This window comes from Eleutherodactylus coqui, chromosome 3 (assembly GCF_035609145.1).
Source record: "Eleutherodactylus coqui strain aEleCoq1 chromosome 3, aEleCoq1.hap1, whole genome shotgun sequence".
Lineage (NCBI taxonomy): Eukaryota > Metazoa > Chordata > Amphibia > Anura > Eleutherodactylidae > Eleutherodactylus > Eleutherodactylus coqui.
In genome coordinates this window covers 85,700,428-85,720,877 of record NC_089839.1, presented here as the reverse complement: position 1 = coordinate 85,720,877, position 20,450 = coordinate 85,700,428, and the positions used below count along the sequence as shown (strand labels likewise).

The 20,450-nt window shown below is 39.7% G+C and overlaps 1 protein-coding gene across 1 annotated transcript in view; it reads right to left on the bottom strand.

Annotated features, from left to right (window-relative positions):
- Positions 1-20,450, bottom strand: part of ACTN2 (actinin alpha 2) — an 83,003-nt gene that overhangs the window by 9,667 nt on the left and 52,886 nt on the right. The window contains exons 10-18 of the mRNA XM_066595823.1: positions 12,821-13,051; positions 12,538-12,685; positions 11,699-11,849; positions 9,388-9,496; positions 6,586-6,726; positions 5,277-5,459; positions 1,705-1,839; positions 1,291-1,470; positions 442-588 (exon numbers count right to left, since the gene is read on the bottom strand). Coding sequence (XP_066451920.1) covers positions 442-588; positions 1,291-1,470; positions 1,705-1,839; positions 5,277-5,459; positions 6,586-6,726; positions 9,388-9,496; positions 11,699-11,849; positions 12,538-12,685; positions 12,821-13,051 — 1,425 coding nt within the window. The remainder of the gene's footprint in view (positions 1-441; positions 589-1,290; positions 1,471-1,704; positions 1,840-5,276; positions 5,460-6,585; positions 6,727-9,387; positions 9,497-11,698; positions 11,850-12,537; positions 12,686-12,820; positions 13,052-20,450) is intronic.

Sequence of the window (20,450 nt, the reverse complement as noted above, 5' to 3'; positions counted from 1 at the left end):
ATACTGTGGAAATGTTACTGTTTGGAAATCAATACTAAAGTAGCATAAAAAATAAAATAGCATTGTGTTGTCCTTAGAAATGAGCGATCACACTCAGATAAGTCAGTTACTCGAGCGAACCTGGCTCTTTTCCAGTAACTGCATTCTTGTCCGAGCGTGCTCGGGGGGGCGGCGGGGGATAGTGGGGGAGAAAGATCTCTCCCCCCCCCCCCGCGCGCTACCCTCTTCTACCCCCTGCTCACCCCCGCCGCCCCCCGAGCACGCTCGGACAAGGATGCAGTTACTCGAGAAGAGCGAGGCTTGCTCGAGTAACTGACTTATCCGAGCGTGCTTGCTCATCTCTAGCTGTCCATATACAGATATCAAGATCTATCTACCAAATACAATAACTATCCGTACCGACCGCACACCATTCTACTGACCTATAATTATTTATATTACCTTGTCGAAATGGTTGAATGAAGAGCGGAATTCATTAATTTGCTGCTGGGTTATGCCTTTGGCATCTCGTGTCAGCATCTGAGTTTCAATTTCATTGATTGTTCTTGCTATTGTAGTTAGAAGGAGCTCCCAACCCACACGGATGTGCTGCACAAGAAGACAAAAGTTGGTCAAGTTCTCATAGGACTAGTAAAGCAATATTGGTCCAGTATTTTTCCACTTTTTTTGAGTGCACCTTCTACAAAATCAACTTGCCAGTTTATAGACTATCTATCTATCTATCTATCTATCTATCTATCTCTTATCTAACTATCTATGTATTATCTATCTATCTATGATCTATCTATGTGATCTATCTCATATCTATCTATCTATCTATCTATCTATCTCATATCTATCTCCTATCTATCTCATATCTATCTATCTATCTATCTCATATCTATATATCTATCTATCTATCTCATATCTATCTATGTAATCTATCTATGTAATCTATCTATCTATCTTATAGCTACCGTATCTATCTGTCTATCATCTATTTATCTCATATCTATCAATCCATCTATCTATTTGTCTATCATCTATTTATCTCATATCTATCTATTATCTATTTATCTCATATCCATCTATCTAATATCTAACTCTTACCTATCTCATATCTATCTATCTATCTATCTATCTATTGCATATCTTCCTAATTATCTCATATCCATCTATCTAATATCTATCTCTTACCTATCTATCTAATATCTATCTCATATCTACCCAAATAATGGAACTAAACAACATAATAGTGAATATTCTGCATTATATAGCTCATTAGAAAGGAAGGATCACAGTTTTGCATACCTCCATAGTGTAGTTTGTGTGTTTGTTATCAAAGATCAGTGACTCCTGAATAATCTGGTGATCGCCTTCCAGTTTGTCAATGTTGTGCTTGTAATTGATAATGTTGTGTTCTTGTTGCTTGAGATTGTTCATCTGATCTTCAAGTGTTATACTGAGATCCACGGAGCCACGAGCTACTTCCTGTACAGTACAGATATCACATATCAAGAAAACTGCAATTATTTTCCACATTATCATTATCACTAAAGTATATAAGCACCATATATTTGATGCTTTAACATGAAAATCTAGGTGCTCCAAATGTAAAAATTACAGTTAAATAAGCCAAGTATAGACTTGGACTGTAATGGTTTTAATGTGTGAGACTTGAACTTCTATATTACATGTACTGTAAATCAGTTTTGATTTTCTTACCTCCATCTTGTTCTGAATCCACGGTCCTATGACATTTGCCTGAGCAGCAAACTGGCGTCGTGAGCGTTCATTAGCTTGTTGACGTGCCAGTTCTTCTTGCAAAGCCTGGTCTCTAGCAGGTACAAGTCTTTTCACCTTCACAAAAAATTAGATTTATTAGTGATGAGCAAACTTTTCAAAAGTTCAGTTTAGCCGATTCATCAAATTTGGGCAAAAAGTTTGGTTTAGTCCGAACAAGTTCACACCAAACCTGAACTTTATCAGCACCACCTAAAACTGGTGTATAACACTGTTTAAGAGCCATTGAAGCTCTGTATATTAGAAGGAAGAAGAAGAAGAATGGGAAGAAGAAGAGAGAAAAAGAGGAAGAAGAATACATTTTCTTCTTCTAATAGCTGCAGCCAAGATGAAACACCTGAGGTCTAGGTTTGCACCAAACTGGACTTTTAGCAAAGTTTGACCCACAATTGATTTTGATTTGAATCCATGGCCCTATGACATTTGCCTGAGCAACAAACTGGAGGCACAAGCATACACTAGCTTGTTGACATGCAATTTCTTGTTGCAAAGCCTGGTCTCTAGCAGGTCCAAGTTTTTCACCTTCATAAAAAATGTGATTTTTTAATTAATGATCAGCAAACTTTTCAAAAGTTCAATACGGTTGGTTCGTCAAATTTGGGCAAAAAGTCTGAATTATTTTGCAGCAAATCTGAACTTCATCAACACCCTTAAAACTGGTGTATAACACTGTCTAAGATTAATAGAAGCCCTGTACAACAGAAGGAAGAAGAAGAGGAGGTAAATGAAGAGAAAAAAGAAGAAGAAAAAGGAATAAAAGAACTTGTCTTCTTCTTCCACTTCTTCTTCTTCCTCCTCTTCTAGTAGGTTTACCCAAAACAAGTGGTTCGGACTTGTGCTGAACCCATCTTTTAGCAACGTTTGACCCTAAATAGGGTTTGACTGTTTCAATGCACTCAACGCTATTTATTATATCACAATTAACTATATGTACTATTTCACAATCAATAAAATCCATCCAATCTGAATATTTTAAGGTCTTGTATTAGAAAAGAACTAGATGCCTGAAAATAAAAAGTTTACCAAGGCTCCCAAAAATAACTAATGGCTTTCCCATGAAGAGGAGCTGTGCCAATACTAGACATGACCTTAAACATATGGGAGGACTCACTGCTCACACCACAATTAAATGGATTTACGAGAATATCTGTAAATAAGACTGTTTTTGCTTGTATTAGTTTGCATACATAACATTAACATTATAAACAAGGGAAATCGGCCCAGGTTTCTACAGAGCTGTATTCTCATGTAAGCGGGCAATAGTGTTACTCTTCCAGGCCTGGTGCCACTTCTACTACAAAGTCATTTATGGAATCTAATAGCAGTTTGATGGTGCTGCTTGATGACAACCAGAAAGGACTTGTTAAAGACATCAATTTCCCTGTATGTTTCTGCAATAGATAAAGCTGCCTATTCAGGAGTAGAGACATGTGCTCACCACACATTAGTCCTATAAACATGCGGTTTCATATTTTTCCTATGTTGTACTTTGTGTAGTAAACAAATATATAAAGCAAACTAGATCTAAATAAGAGCCTGTACATGGGCACTTTTAATAGAAATTTTCCAAATAAGTCTTGGTAAGGTATGTCAACCAAGACTTTAAGAAAAGTGCCTAATGGCAAGGAATGGGGCAAAATAGCAAGCTGCAGTAATCAGTCCAGTGCAGCCACTCTGATCCCCACCATTCCAGTCCTGAAACCTGCTACACTTGCAATTCATCGCTCACATGATTTCTGCAGCCAATCACTGACCTCAGTGGTCATGTGCAATTCAGGTACACATGACTGCAGAAACTAGTGATCGTTTGTAGCAATAACTTGAATGGCACGTGACCATTATAGGAGCTTCCAGATGAAGCTTCCAGGACCAGAAAGACTGCACCGGACCAGGGAGACATCTAATTGGTGAGTACTGCAGTTTATCATTTTGTCCCATTCCTTGAACCTTTTTGAAAGTCTGTGAGAAACCCTTTTAATATATAGATTTTTTTTAGAGTAACCTTTGACAAGTGAATTGAAGGGTATGTTCACACATAGAATTTGCCACCAATTTACCGTAACTCTTCCGCTGCTGAAAATATGTACTGTATGAATGTAACCTTAAAGGTTAATAGCATGTCAATTTATCAGCTTACATTGATCTCCTTGTTAGTGCCCATCAATGTATAAAATGAAAGGGATCTACTCAGTACAATAGTATACGTTTGCACCATAATAACCAATTGCTAATCAGCTTGTTAATCTAGCCACAAGCAATAAATGCAATAAGTAAATGCCCAATGTTCAAGATCTTATATTTTTTTATGTTGTCATAAAATACAACATAAAGTCCTGTTTATACGGATTTTAGCTCACTGTAAATTCTTTCAAGTTTCCGTTACATTGTCATAAGCAAATAGTGAGCACCTCTCCACTTCTTTACCGGGTTAAAAAAATGGTCATGAAACATCTTAAACTTCTTTCAAGATTTCTTCCAAAACAGATTGAAATTGATCCATTATATCAGTCATGGTTCCTTTGAAACCCAACTTACAATACTGGTGTGAACAGAGCCTGAGAGGGGCATTCTAGTTTCAGGAAAGACTGTTATTCTTTGTTTAAATGTGCTCCTACTTTTCACACAACGTATGTAATCTAACAGCTTATGTGTGTATCATCAGTCCTGTGATATAATTGTATTTTTTTTTGTTATAGCACTAAAAATCAAATTTGAAGTTCCTCTCACTAAGGGTCTCTCTTCCAGCACCTTTGCAATTCACTGGCTGTCATTAGGCATTTGGCTTCTCTAGTAACATGGATGTGGGGACACTGACAGTTACTGCATACAGCAGAGAGGCAGGCATTCAGATGCTGCCTTGCAGCAGATTGCAGCAGGACTGTGCAAGGCAGCATGGGACGTGTGGGAGGCAGTTTTGACTAGTACCGTACTAGCAGAATGGCTGGCCTAGGACAGTGGATTGCAAACAGCAGGACAGCAAAAAACAGGAAAATCTACATGAAAAACTGAATTGATAGAACTCAATGAAGATCTGGGTGTCTTTTGAAAACTTTTTGAAAACTCAGATGCGCTTTAGTGAAAAGTCACACTTTGATAGTTGGACGATTATTATCACTGCTTTGCAGTAATAAACATGCTTCATTATAAATATCACTTGAGTGTTTCACACTATGTTCTTCTCTGATGCATCACATATATAATTAGGCATACCTGATTTATAAGCCTATGATACCTCCTGAGTATGACCTAAATAGAACAAATACTCTAATGCACACAATCCTGGGAAAAAGACAAAAAACGTTTCTATTGAATGGCAGAGCGCAGAGTCTATTATCTTGGGATCTATGAAGAATTGATACCATGAATGTAAACTAGAAAATGCTGTTTGCATTGAATACTCTATGGAGGAATATGCTGTATGCATTTATACCACTGCATAATAACCTCCAATAAACAGTATATTATAGTAGTGATGATTCTTGTTCAGTTATTACCTTTTCCCACTTGGTGCGGAGCTCATCCAGAGTAATAGAGCTATATGGATTAACTGAAGACACTCTAATGTTATAGCTCTGTATCACTTTCTCCACCTCAGTCTGGATGCCTATAATTGCTTGTCTTTCACCGTCTGCTTCCGGCAGTGTAGCTTTAAAGTGTTCATGAGCAGTAATTAATTTCTGAAAGAGAATAAATATCATATAATCATAGAAATGTAGAGTTGGGAAGGGCCTTCAGGGCCACGGGTGCAACCCCCTGTTCAATGCAGGATTTACTAAATCATCCCAGACAGATGTCTGTCCGGCCTCTATTTGAAGACTTCCATTGAAGGAGAACTCACCACCTCCCGTGGTAACCTGTTCCACTCCTTGATCACCTTCACTGTCGAAAAGTGTTTTCTAATATCTAATCTGTGTCTCCTCACTTTCAGTTTCATCCCATATGGCTATTTTATACCTCAACAATCATTACGCCGAGCAATAACTCTAATAATAAGGGTTAGGAAGAACTAGACTAGCTCCTCGCCCAAAGAAGACAACTTTCTGAGTAATAGGTTTGTGTGCTATTAAAGGGGTGGTCTCGCGAAAGCAAGTGGGTCTATACACTTCTGTATGGCCATATTAATGCACTTTGTAATATACATCGTGCATTAAATATGAGCCATACAGAAGTTATTCACTTACCTGCTCCGTTGCTAGCGTCCCCGTCGCCATGGTTCCGTCTAATTTCGGTGTCTTCTTGCCTTTTTAGACGCGCTTGCGCAGATCCGTCTTCTCCCTTCTTCTCCCTTCGGCTCCGCTCGGCAGCATCGGCATTTTGGCTCCGCCCCCTTGTACGCATCATCGCGTAGCTCCGCCCCATGACGTGTGCCGGTTCCAGCCTCCTGATTGGCTGGAATCGGCACATGACGGGGGCGGAGCTACGCGATGACGCGAAAAGGGGGCGGAGCCAAAACTCCGATGCTTCCAAGACCAGCCGAAGGGAGAAGATGCATCTGCGCAAGCGCGTCTAAAAAAGCAAGAAGACACCGAAGTTAGACGGATCCATGGCGACGGGGACGCTAGCAACGGAGCAGGTAAGTGAATAACTTCTGTATGGCTCATATTTAATGCACGATGTATATTACAAAGTGCATTAATATGGCCATACAGAAGTGTATAGACCCACTTGCTTTCGCGAGACCACCCCTTTAAGTTAGGTCTATGAATATGTAGACTAATTGATTCTATATTTTCTAGATCTTCATTGTGTTTTTATTGCATCTTGTATATTATCATTGTATACAGCCATAATTTATTGGCTTACCTGAATTTCTTCCACACTGTGGACAATAAACATGTCCTGGAGATCCTCCATAGCTCCCTCCATCCAAATGTTAAAAGGTGAGGCCCTTTTTATAAACTCCAGGTGAAGATGATCAACAGTTTCTAAGAGCTTCTCAGTTCGCTGTATAGAGAAAAACAGAACAAAAAGTCTAAAATAGCCACTGTAAGTACGGCAAGTTCTCGGTATTGTACATTTCAAAAGACCTATAGTAAGGAGAGGTCAAGCTTCAAGAAGTTGTACATGGCTGGTTTAAAATGGCAATTCATAAGTGTTAAAGCAAAAGGTTAAATTAGCCACTTACGACAAACTAGTTCTTGTTATACTCTTTTTTTGTAATTTGTAGCTTGTGACATGGCATGAAGAGAAATGTATCATTTCCTTTTGGGCCAATAAATAACCACCAGTCATCCAACCTCTCTAGTGTGAACACATCTAAGGTCAGTTAAAAGAGTTTTCCCATCTTGACACATCATGGCTCAGATAAGAATATGTCCCTATACATTGCAGCCAATGTGGCTAGAAGTACACAAACAAGTGAGTGGGCTGTCTTATGCTGTTTCCATAACTCCTATACAAATTAATGTGAATTACAGAAACAGCATAGGACAGCAAGCTACACTGTTTCCATAACTTGGGCATCCCCTAAAAGGCTATGGTGATGGGCAGAGATGTGACAAAATTTGCAACAAGTTGGTCACATGCAACAATTGTGCAACAATTTAAACTGAGCATGCCCAAAAAACATTCACTGATTGGCTGCGGCCTGTATAATAAAAGAAATTGAGCTGCACAATCAGAGCAGCACAGGGACTGTGAGAGCTGGGCATAGGAACTGGCAAAGTGGAAAGCATCTGCTGGGACAAAAAGCAGGAAGTGGCAGCAGCTGGTACTGTGACAGAGGAAGTGCTGTGCTAAGGCTGAGCATGTCACTATCTGCAGGGACTTGTGTACAAGGAGAGGCTGCTGCTGCTGCATAATGAAGAACTGCTGAAGGCCAAAGGACTATGAGGCCAGCTTGTGCTGTTTGTGTCATCATGTGAGTGAACTTCCAGGAAAACTGCACTGTACAGTATTAGAAGCAAGAAAAGCCAGAGCACCCTGTCTGGAACCAAGACCAGACAGCAACAAGTGCTTCTGCATTGAGTGGTAAGTGAGGTTGGCCTTATTGAAGGCCAAGCTTTGTGCAGACTGATAGTGATATTTCAGGGACTAGCATGCCTGCTATTATGATAGCAAGAAAGACGCCATTCTTTAGAGGCATTGGTAAGTGTAAGCATGCTTTGAAAACTAGCAGTGAACTGTGGACTTCTATTAGGTTTTAGACTAGGAATTATGGACACTAGTGTTGAGGTTATTGCAAACTTCTTCAGGATTGTGTAGAGTGTGGTGAGTATTGTTGCTACCTACGAACTGAGTGCGTTTAAGCTGCAAATACTGTCGTAATTGACAGTGTTGAGGTTCAATTTACCTTTTTTCTACTGTGTGTTCTTAACAATGTAATCAGCCAGTACGAAGTTTGGAAAACTGTTATTTCTTGGTATACATGACAAAATGGTTATAAGCCTTAGGCCAAATGCACACAGCCGGGTCAGATTCAGCAAGTGGGATCCCGCAGCAGAATCCGACCGGATAACCCCTGTGTACCTGTCCGCTGTCTTCTTCTCTGTGCTGTGGATGTGCCGACCGGCGCACATGTGCAGCACAGATGACGCCACGCTGTCACTAGGCGATGATGCGAATTCTGCAGCCCGCCTGTAGTGACAGCTGCAGACAGGCCATGGATCGGATGGCTTCCATTGACTTCCATGAAGGCCGTCTGCGAGGAAATCATGCTGAAATAGAACATGCTGCGATTTTCCCTCCGCGAGCGGAAAATTGCAATGGATATCCTCTCGTGAAAATGGAAAAGTGATTTTCCATAGCATGTTATGGGCAGACACCAGTTCTAGATTCCACAATGCAAATACACCCGTCTGCATTGGGCCTTAGTTGGTGGTAGTCAGGACAAGTAACGGTACCATGTAAGTGCTATTGTTTTCAACCCAGTCGCCTAAACTACATAATACTGTTTTCTTTCAGTTTTTCCAACGACACCATTACTATTCTTTGAAATTATGGAGCAGATGAGCAGAACATTCACCTTGTAGAACAATTATGACACTATAACTACTTTGCCTTATATTTTACATGTTAGAAAGTAAAGCTGTAGAAATCTATATATGTAACTGTGTACATGAACTCTTACAGAGGTCTGCGGTGAGCTGGGTAGTCAACAACCCAACCCTGATTTCAATACTTATTCTTGATTTATTGCATTTTTTTTTTAAATGATGCCAGGGCATAAGTCATGTCTATTTATCAAACCTCATTTACACATCTAATGGTAGGAATAATATGAAAGCAGAGCTTCTATTCACCAAGGCCAACACACTTCAGCCTCTGTTCTACAGCCAAATTCAGAGTGTAATTTAAGAGTTGTATTCATTAAAGTTGAGGAAGGACATTTGCATATCATTTCCTATTCTAGCAGGGAAAGGCCTGACAGCTATTAAAACTCTGCTCTCCTTTGTTGACACTTATTTTGATTTGTAGTCCTATCAGTTTCCATAAATCATGCATTCCTATGTCTATGTTTTCTGTAAAGTTATATGAGCAGGATTTATTCTAGCAGTACAGCTGAAGGATGACATACAAATAAATATGGAAAACTTTGTTCACATTTTCTTGCATCAGAATCCTTACAGAATATGCATCATATTCTCAGTGTGTTATATAACCCACCTCCAGAGCTTCCCTCCTTTTCTGGGTTAATGTTCCAAGTCTGTCCCATTGGTCGCAAATTTTTTGGCATCGTTCATTAACTCTGGCTGCGTCATGATAGTCCAGCTCACTGAGTGCAGAAAAGGACATAATACGATTGGGTTCCAACAGTGGGCCAAAACAATTACTACATACAAATGGTTTATTTGCATTCTGTGGTTCCTTCTATATCATTTGAAAAACCTGGAAGTGATCTTGTGAAGCGCTAGTCAGTCAATATTACTTTACTTTGGAAAAAATTTCCCTGTATCTTTTAAGTTAGAAGCAATCTCATTTTTTGAAAATGAAAAACATGAGCGAGGGGTAGAATGAAAGTCATGGCTACAAGTGTGCATGTGCACTTTTTCTCTTGGCCATGGTTATACATAATATTTGAGTGTATGTTCGTGTCAATGGCCACATTGGAGGCTTCATAATAGCTCTAAGTATAAATGGAGCAGGGATATGCGCAATTTTAAGTTCAAGGGTCTAGCTGTCACGTTATGATAGTTTGTACTCCTGGGTCTTGTAGTGTGGGGTTGATTAGGCTGGCTGATTTGGTGGTTTGCTCTAGACAGCCAATCACCACAGGTCTTTGCACATTAATACCAGCCCCTCTAGTTAGAGGAAGTTGGTCATTATACTTACTTCATCATCTCCTTACATTACCCTAAGTATATTATGTATGCATGCTGTTCTGTTTGGTGTCCCCTTCATCTGTAGGTGTGCAGACGCCCGGTGTGAACTATATTCTGTTTGGTTTATGTTTGGTGTACCCCTTCCGTTCTTAGATTCAAGGATGTCTGAACCCACCCGTCCTTAGGTGTGAAGATGCCTGATTTCCCCTCCATCACTAGATGTGCAGATGCCTGGCCTGAACTATGTTCTGTTTCGGTGTATGTCTGAATTTCCCTCCATATGTAGGTGTGCAGACACCTGGTGTGAACTATGTCCTGTCTGTGGTTTGCTGTGTCTGAAGATGCTCTGACCCTGTCTTCTGATCTCTGCCTCTTTGCCCATTCCTAACTAGGGCGAGTCATTGTTTACCCTAGGTTCTTATGTGGGGCTGTCCTTTTAGGCAAGGTTCCCAGACTTCTGTTGTGTAGGGTCAGGCTTCCCCCTTTCAAAAGTTTCACACTTGGTCTGCTTGGTGATCTGTGTCCGGTCTTGAGTGAATACTTTTCCATCCAGTCATAAATATACTAATAATTATTAGTAAATTATAGTACTAGTGTTTCTGGTGGCGTGATGCACCACACAGCTGTGCTACACGCACGTCACACAGACAGCACTGCTACATACATCGTTCATCCCATACAACAGGGATTAGAAACAGCACAGCACTGGAGATGAAAGACCTGTGATGACATCACCGTCATGCTCCACCCCTGATCACATGACAGTGACGCTCATCCCAAGTGAATGACTTACAAGCTCCACCCCTGATCACATGATGGTGATGTCATCAAAGGTCCTTTATCGCCAGTGAGGGAATTATATGCTCCGCCCCTTATCACATGATGGTGACATCAAAGATCCTGCATCCTTGTGCAGATTTAGGGGCAGACTACAAACCCCCTGCGGCCTCAATTCCTATGGAATACTAACGAACACCTAGCCAGGCAGCAGCCGTGCGTGTACAGGACCTATGATGATGTCACCGACATGTAATCAGGGACAGAGCATGTAATTTCCTCACTGGGGATGAAAGACCTTTGATGACATCACCATCCAGTGATCAGAGGCGGAGCATGTAAGTCACTCACAAACCCACTCACTCACACACCGACAGACAGGTCGTCACTAGTAGTTTGATTACAATTGTGTTGTTAGCCTTTCATATGCCGTGCACAAACGTAATACCAGCTAAGGCTGGTTGCATCCAAGACTTGACACCCAAGGCGGCTTAAAGGCCCTGTTACAAACTTTGCCATTGCAACCTTGGAGCTTCACATTACGCATTTTAAATAATATCTAGGATTTTCTTCATATTATTAAGAAAACCAGAAGATGATTAAAATAGATAAAAACCTATTCAGCAGCTGCTGATAAATATTCTGTAGAATGGAGTAATGAAACCACATAGCCGTCGAGTCATTGTATAAGCTGAACAATTCTGAGTAATGACTAAATTTAGCCATTAAAAGAAGAGAGTTGTGAAAAGCCCAAGATAATATTCTTACCAAACTATGCTAGGAATTCTTTTACACAGTACCTATGACACTACTGAATGCCACGGAAATAGTTTTATCAGCTAAATGTCAGCAGCTGCGAGTCTGTGAGTGGAACATACTTCAGCTCCTGGGCGATGGCAGCAATCTGCTCCACTCGGTCTTGGCGAGAAGCCAGTTCGCTCTCGAATGCCTCATGTTTCCTCAGTAGTGCGCGCACTTCTGTCAATGATGAACTTTCATAGTCTTTTTGAGTTAACATTTGCTCCTTTCCTGAAAGCAAGAATTAAGAAAAGATGTTAAAATTGAATGTGAAAAATATCTTTAAGTTTATGCTCTTGTCTTAACAGAGCTGTGTGTCCATAGCCTGTAGGGCTTGTCCACCGAGGGCGAATGGAGTTGCACGAATTCCACTTGCTGCAGTAGAGGCTCTTTTGGGTGCCATCTGTATGGAGATATTTTTCCCAACCTGAGAAGCACATGCCATGATGGAAAAAACTTTATATGCATTCATATGAAATCGGAATCATACAGAGGTTCAGTAGACACCCTATGCACCTCTTTGGAAGTCCTATTAAAGCTGCATACAAAACAGGAGAGACTGCAGTTAACCTTCTGGAAGCTAATATATGGGGGGGTCAGTGTGGTCGCACACCATAGATCTACCTTAACTATTGCTGAGCCTGTTTGTGGAAGGAACAACGTACCCAAAAGTGATTTTCTTTCTATGATTAATTTTGTTACTTTGGGAAGGAGGACCACCATTGACACAGTATTTGCTCCGTGTTATAAGCTGGCAAGAGATAACTATAGTCACCAAGCAATCTTTCAATATCTCAGCTTCCTTGATCCATTAAGTATGACATGAGGCGAGTGTGATTTAGAACCTTTAGTATTTGAGTGTCGCTATCTTTACTTGGAATGAATGTATAATTCAACATATTTCTGTATCTGTCCTTACCAGATGTCCATGTCTCATGTGTGGTTGCCTTCTGCCTAAATTTCTCAGCCAGGTGGTCAAGTCTTTGAAGCCTCCTCAGCTCACTAAGTAGCCATTCTTCGTACCCTTTCTCACCCTGCTCCAGTCTCTGCCAAGCGTTTGCAATATCCTGCAAGAACAAACAGCTGATCAGTCTAAGAAAAACTAAGGCATGCAAAACCATATACTCAAATATGTCTTGATTTATATACTGCAATACAGGACTTTGGAACATCTTCTTTCTAACATACCAGGCTCTACTTACCGAAACTAGCTTGCCTTCAGATGGCATGAATGCTGGTCTATTGCTTATTCTCAACTTTGTCTGTAAAGTATTGAAGTTTATTTCCAGTTGACATTTGTCCTGCACTCGGGGAGGTTTGTGCTTGCGACGGTAGTCTCGGAAATCGTCCAGTTTTTTCATCATGGCTTGCATTCCCTTCTCAGGGGTCCGGTTTTCTAGCCATGGTATTGTACGTCTGATCCATTCCAAAAGCTGAATTATGGGAAGTAATGAAGATGTAAAATAAAGGCCAAATTAAAAACTTGCAAAATGTCATTAATGCTAGAAATCTATTTTTGAAAACGTAGTACTATGTACAAACTTGTCTGGATGAGGGAAAGTGACACTACTTATTTCAATATAGTGTCCATTATATCAATAGGCTCGTAACAACTATGATACGTATGTGCTACAGGTATTGTTGTATGCCACATTTCTAGTGCCACCTCCAACCATCTGTAGACCAAAGGAATTCAGCCATTTTGATTTAACCCTATATTACCAAAATGGAATATCCCTTTTATGCCGTTATCCCTTTATGTAAATTTGTTTTCAATCTGAGGTTAAAACTTTAATAATAATTAGGAATTTACGGTACTTTTATATCAGTTTCCCAATATTCTGCATTTAGAAAATATACTGCTCAGAAACCAGCTGTATTGAGCTGACACGTGGATGGGTTCAGAATTCTTGTTACATATGACATAATGAATACAGATCATTGGTTGCAGTTCAGAGCTGTGTGAACAGGGTCCGACTGGCCTCAGGCTCTGGCTCTCATGCAATGATAAATAATGACAGTCCTATTTGGAGCCGACCTTTAGTTGCCATTTACTTGCCATTTTGTTCTATCTCTTGAGCTCATTCAACAATGTCATTAAGGACTTAAGAACCACCCCTTTTTTGCATTTTCAAAAAAATCCTAACTTTTATTTATTCATCAGCATTGCTGTCTGAGGGCTTGTTTTTCCACGGAAAGAGTTGTATCTTTCAATTGTACTATTTAATGTACCATATAATGTACTGAGAAACTTTTATACATCTTTGGGTGGGTCTTGATTTTACACCATACACACTGTAGCAAAAATGACATGATAACTTTATTTGATGGGTCAATATCATTACGACAATGCCAAATATATATATATTAGAGATGAGCGAGTATACTCGTTTCGAGTAATTACTCGATCGAGCACCGCGATTTTCGAGTACTTCTGTACTCAGGTGAAAAGATTCAGGGGGCGCCGGGTGGCAGGGGGAGGCGTGGGGGTAGCAGCAGGGAACAGGGGGGAGCCCTCTCTCTCTCCCTCTCCCTCCCACTCCCCGCTGCAACCCCCCATTCACCCACGGCACCCCCCGAATCTTTTCACCCGAGTACGGAAGTACTCGAAAATCAGGTCGCTAGGGGGAAAAAGGGGTGTGGCCGATAAGCTCGCTCATCTCTAATATATATGTGTGTGCGTGTATATATAATATGGGTCAATATCATTACAACAATGCCAAATTATATGTATGTGTGTATATATATATATATATATTTGTGTGTGTGTGTGATTACAACGATGCCAAACTAAAAGACAGAATATCTTCGGGAAAAATATAAAATTGTCTTCTACTGTCATCTTCTGATTGCCATGATTTATTTTTCCATCGACATAGCTGTGTGAGGGCTTGTTTTTTGTCGGACGTGATGCGGTTTCTATTGGTTCTATTTTGGGATACATAAAACTTTATCACTTTTTTTTTACATTTTTGCTTAGAGATGGGGTGACTAAAAAAGCATATTTCTGGCGGGGCAAATACTACGTTACTTTCATAGATCGGACTTTTACAAGCACAGCGATACCAAGCGTGTTTTTTTATCGTTTAGATTTTTTTCATTATTCTAATGGGAAGAGGGAGGTTTTTTTAAAATGGGTACTTTTATTTTTTCTAACATTTAATAAAAGTTTCTTTAACTCATCTCTACAATTCTTTTTACTCCCAACTTGTGATCGCTTGATCGCCCATGCAGTATAATGTTATACTATAGTATTACATTATATCATGCTCTCTGGAAGCCATGGGATCACGGGCGCCTGTTTGTGACACCTGAGCTTTGATCAGGGGATTCAGTTACCTCTGTTAGCACTGACAGCGGCATTTACAGAAGTGATCAGCATTCATTGTCCAAAAACGACATGTGAATATCACATCATAATCCAGAGTCAATGCAATTACAATGTCTTTCCATTCACATATTTGCTTTTCACTAACATCTCCCAACAGCCAATACATTCTATCTCATAAAGAGCTTAGTAGTGCGCAATTACCGTAGTGACTGGCGTAGAAAAAAATTACAATATTTTTGATTAAGACATAATCTTATATGTTTGAGCTATCATATAATAGGAGGAAAACAATTATATCAATCTTGGTGAGCCTCTCTATTGATCATTCTTCCATGTATAACCCCCCCCCCCTTTTATTTTGTGAGTTTCACTATTGCAAATGTTTTTAAGGATGAAATATCACATTTATGTGCATCAATAAAAATTTTTTAAATATTAGAAACTTGATGTCCTGTATTATTCTGTGTAATATCACTTATGTGTTCTGAAATCTATATTGAAATTTACGTGCCGTGCTGCGCACATAGATTTTATCACATAGGGTGCTTTAAATTATATAAATTACCATGTCGGAGTTGAAGAAATTTTTAACTGTAAAGTTATGAGTGTGATTTGAGTTGGAAGAACGTTTTACATCTTGTTTGTTCACATTTGAAAAGACCCTCGGTTTGTTAGTGTATTTTGTGTTTTTGTGGATGCGATATAATACTTGGGGATATCATGTCTCCAACGGTAGGTGCCCTTCTGGATACAACTCTCTATCCCTTTTCTAGGACTCTAGCCAAGCCCTGATCTTCCTATAGAATTGGCAAGTATTTGCACACTATTTATTTAATCTGTGGAAATTGTTTGCTATCTTGGAGTATCATGGTGGGTTCCCCGCATTTATTCCCAATAGAGATGAGCGAGCATACTTGCTAAGGCAAACTACTCAAGCGGGTAGTGCCTTATTCGAGTACCTGCCCGCTCGTCCCTAAAGATTCGGCTTCCGGCGCGGGTGAGAGGTGAGTTGCAGCGGTGAGCAGGGGAAGCGGGGGGAAAGAGTGAGAGAGAGATCTCCCCTCTGTTCCTCACGGCTCTCCCCCGCCGCTCCCCGCCAGCAGCCTAATCTTTAGAGACGAGCGGGCAGGTACTTGAATAAGGCACTACTCGCTCAAGTAGTTTGCCTTGGCGAGTATGCTTGCTCATCTCTAATTCCCAATTTTTTTTTCTTGTAACAACATATTTCTTGATTTTTTTGTGCAAAACTGGTGGCTCTCAGGATAGTGTTACCCGCTATGGGTTTCCTCTATGTAGAAGTAATGATTACCTCACTCAGGAAACCAAGTAGCTTATTATCTAAAAAACGAATGTCATAAGGGGCAACATTATGAGTAAAATACAAGTTGTACTTGTTATTTAGGTATTCAATGAATTCCGGCATGGCAGACACATCACTCTGCAAATAAACAGTAGGTCATCAATGTACCTGCCATACCCAAAGACAGTTGGCCATTAGTGATGAGCGAGCATACTCGCTACGGGCAATTGCTCGAGAGAAAAGGTTCGGCTGCCGGCGGTGGGGGAGAGCTGGGAGGAACGGAGGTGAGATCTCTCTTTCTCCCTCCACCCCCCCCCCCCCCGCTCCCCCTGCTCACTGCTGCAACTCACCTGTCATGCGCGCCGGCAGCCGAACCTTTTCTCTCGAGCGGGCAGGTACTCGCTAAGGGCAATGCTCGCTCGAGCAATTGCCCTTAGCGAGTATGCTTGCTCATCACTATTGGTCATCAATGTACCTGCCATACCCAAAGAAATTGGACACAGATAGATTCTCAGTAGAATAAAGGAACTGCTTTTCCCAATAGGATATTACTAAATTAGCCACTAAGTGCGAATGCTTAGTCAACATTGAAACATTCTTTTTCTGAAGGAAAAACGATTTGCTAAACATGAAGTAATTGAGTCATCAGGAAGTATAAAACTTTCAATATGTATTTTTGTAAATCTTTTGTGTACATGCTATACTCCCTCATATAATATTGAACTGCTTCTTAAGCAACATTGTAAGGAATACATGTACAGAGCGAGGTGACGTCGCAAATAAACCAAATATATTTTTCAACCCACACCATGCTGTTGAGATTTTTCAAGATGTCTTGGCTTTTACTGTAGATATCCTGGGACTCACTGGATGAGAGGCTGTAAAAAGTGAGTCAAGCTTGGGACGTATAGGAGGAGGTAAAACACCCTTATGTGCTTTTGGCAACAGATAAAGTACAGGTATAGTAGGAATGTCATTCCATATGTAATTGGCCTGGTGTTGTGTAAAGATTTTTAGCACTACACCATCTTGTATAAGTTGTTTTGTATTCTTGTGAGCATTGACCAGTAAGATTATTGTCTAATTTCATATATGTTGTTTGATCCACTAACATAGCAGTAACTTGTGCGCAATAATCTACCCTGTCCATGACTACAACTGAGTCCCGTCTATTTGACATTTTAATAACAATATCATCCATGGACTTCATTGATGGGATGTTAAATTCGATCTGGACTGTGATCGTCACCTTGTATCGTACAGTTTTTTTCAGTTCACATTCAACGCATTCCTGGAAAATATTTATCACTTGGGAACTGAACTCCAAAATGTAAAAATAAGGACTGCAAATTTTGTAATGTCTTGCTTGATTTATTTGAATAACATCCTCCTAAGAATCCTTCTGCAGTTCGTGGAGATATACCAAGTCATCAGATCCTGAAGGTTCAGGTTTTTAAACACATTATCCACATGTTCTTGTACATTGAAATCACTATTATTGGAATCACTGTCCAAAAATGTTTAACTATCAGAATCTTCATGATTCTGTTAATGTCCAGAAGGTAGAAAGTAAAAAGGAATTGATTAGTGGGTGTAAAATTAACCCCCGTAGCAAGGACTTCCAATTGTTGTTCAGTTAAAGAACTTTTGGAAAGATTTATTACACATGAACATTCTTCAATTTTTTGCCGGACCTCGTCTTCGGATTACTACCTTTTTGGAATGCTTGGCTGTACAAAAGGCTACCCGCGCTCACAGGGAATTTGAGTGTATTTAGGTGAGCTGGTCCCTTTTTTATCTTTTGATTATGTGGCATTTGCATATGCTGTGATTATTTGCTGATTTAGAGCAATTAACTGATTTTACATTGGAGAATATTTTGGCACAAATTGGGGAGCAATTCTAGTTTTTATACTGCATCACAAACTACATGTTTTTAGAAAAATTACTACAGACAGAGATAGGCATGAATGATCTGTGAAGTTTTTTTTATGGTGACAATACTGCATTTCAAACCAAACTAGGTATCCAAGAGAAAATGAAAATGTTGGAAAAAAACGATGATGGATGAAACTCACATTTGGTGGGATCATACCACTCTCCAAACATGTGACAAAGATATGATGCCTGGAGGACTGAGATTGAAAAAAATCCTCACTGTAGTCTACTCAGAGGACTTTGTCAAAGAATGGAATAATATACTAGCAAATTGTTCCTTAAATCTCATGACATTAATTATAAGACATATAGTAACGAAGTTGAAAGACATACAAAGAGAAATTGAAGAGGTAAAAAAAAACTGTTACAAGAGAGGGTGTCCAAAGAAGATTATGACACCTTACTTTTGAAAACACAAAGCTGTGTTAATAAAGTAGAGGAAATCATTACTGCTGGTAAGAAAGAAAAGTTCCCAAGGGATATTTCTGACTACTCTCACTATCAAGTATACAAATGGGGCCTGTGGGACCAGCCAGCACACTCATAAATCAATATTGAAAAAGCAAAATAAGAAGAAAACATTGCTGAAACCCTGGGCTAATTTCAACTCATCAGAGAAGAACCTTCAGACTATGCTACTAGTGGGTCTGAACTGGACACAGAAGACTCTCAGGAATATGCCAAACAATCTTATTATAAAAATCTAAACACATCAAACATCCAAAAAACAACAAAGCTTGTGCGTCATGAGGGCTGGCAGTAAACACAAACAGAACGCCTCATATGCCGAGGATGAGGTCCAACAAAAAATTGAAGAATATTCAGATATAATCAATCTTTCGAAATGATCTATAGTTGAGCAACAATTGGAAGTTCCGGCTTTGGAGCTTAATTTTGCACCTACTAATCTATTCAATTTATTTTCTACCACCCTGAACATAAACATAAACAGGTTCATGAAGTTTCTGACAGTTAAAAAAACATTTTTTGGACAGTGATTCCAATAATAGCGATTTCCACATACAAGATGCAGATAATGTGTTTAAAAACTAGAACCTTCAGGATCTGATGACTTGGTATATCTTCATGACTTGGAGAAGGATTCTCAGAAGGATGTTATTCAAATAAATCAAGCAAGACATTACAAGATTTGCAGTCCTTATTGTTACCTTTTGGAGTGAAGATCCGAAGGATGGATATTGTCCAGGAATGTGTGGAATGGGAACTGGAAAAAAACTGTGGGATGCAAGGGGAGGAACACAGTCCAGATCAAATTTAACATCACACCAATGAAAAGCTTTGATGGAACTGAAGTCCATGGATTACATTGTTGCTAAAATGTCAGGCAGACGGGGCTCAATTGTAGTCATGGACAGGGGAGATTATTGCGCACAAATTACGGTGCAAACAATATATATGAATTTAGACAATAATCCTACTGGTCAATACTCACAAAAATACAAACAACCTTATACGGGATGGTGTAGCACTAGGTGTTCTTAAACAACGCTAGCTGATTACATATGGAATGACATTTCTGTTATACCTATACTTTGTTGCCAAAAGCATACAGGGGTTTCTACCTCCTCTCATGCATCCCATTGTGTTGGGTATTGACTCGCTGGTGAGAGGATTAGTGATTGGCTTGACTCGCGTTTTACAGCCTCTCATCCAGCAAGTCCCAGAATACGTACAATATATTTGAGATATCTTCCAAAAACTCAACAACATGATGTGGGCTAAAAATATATTTGGCTTAGTTGCAACATCACCTTTCTCTACACATATATTCCTTACAATGTTGCTCAAGAAGCATTTTAATATCATATGTAGGAGTATAGCATGTACAAAACAAATTTACAAGAATACATCTTGAAAGTTTAACACTTCCTGATGACTCAATTACTTCATGTTTAAAAACGGCTTTTTCCTTTAGAAAAGGGACATTTCAATGGGGACTAAGCATTCGCCCTCAGTGGCTAATCTAGCAAAGTCCCATTGGGAAAAGCAGTTCCTTTTTTCTACTGAGAATCCATTTCTATCTAATGTATTTGAGTATGGCAGGTACATTAATGACCTGCTGTTTGATGAGCTTGCGATCCTGGAATTCATCCGATACAAAAATAACATGTACAACTTGTATTTTACTCAAAAAGATAATCATTACTTCTACATATAGGAAACCCATAGCAGGTAACACTATCCTGAGAGCCACCAGTAATCACCTCTGGAACACTATCAAGGCAGTTCCATTGGAGGAATT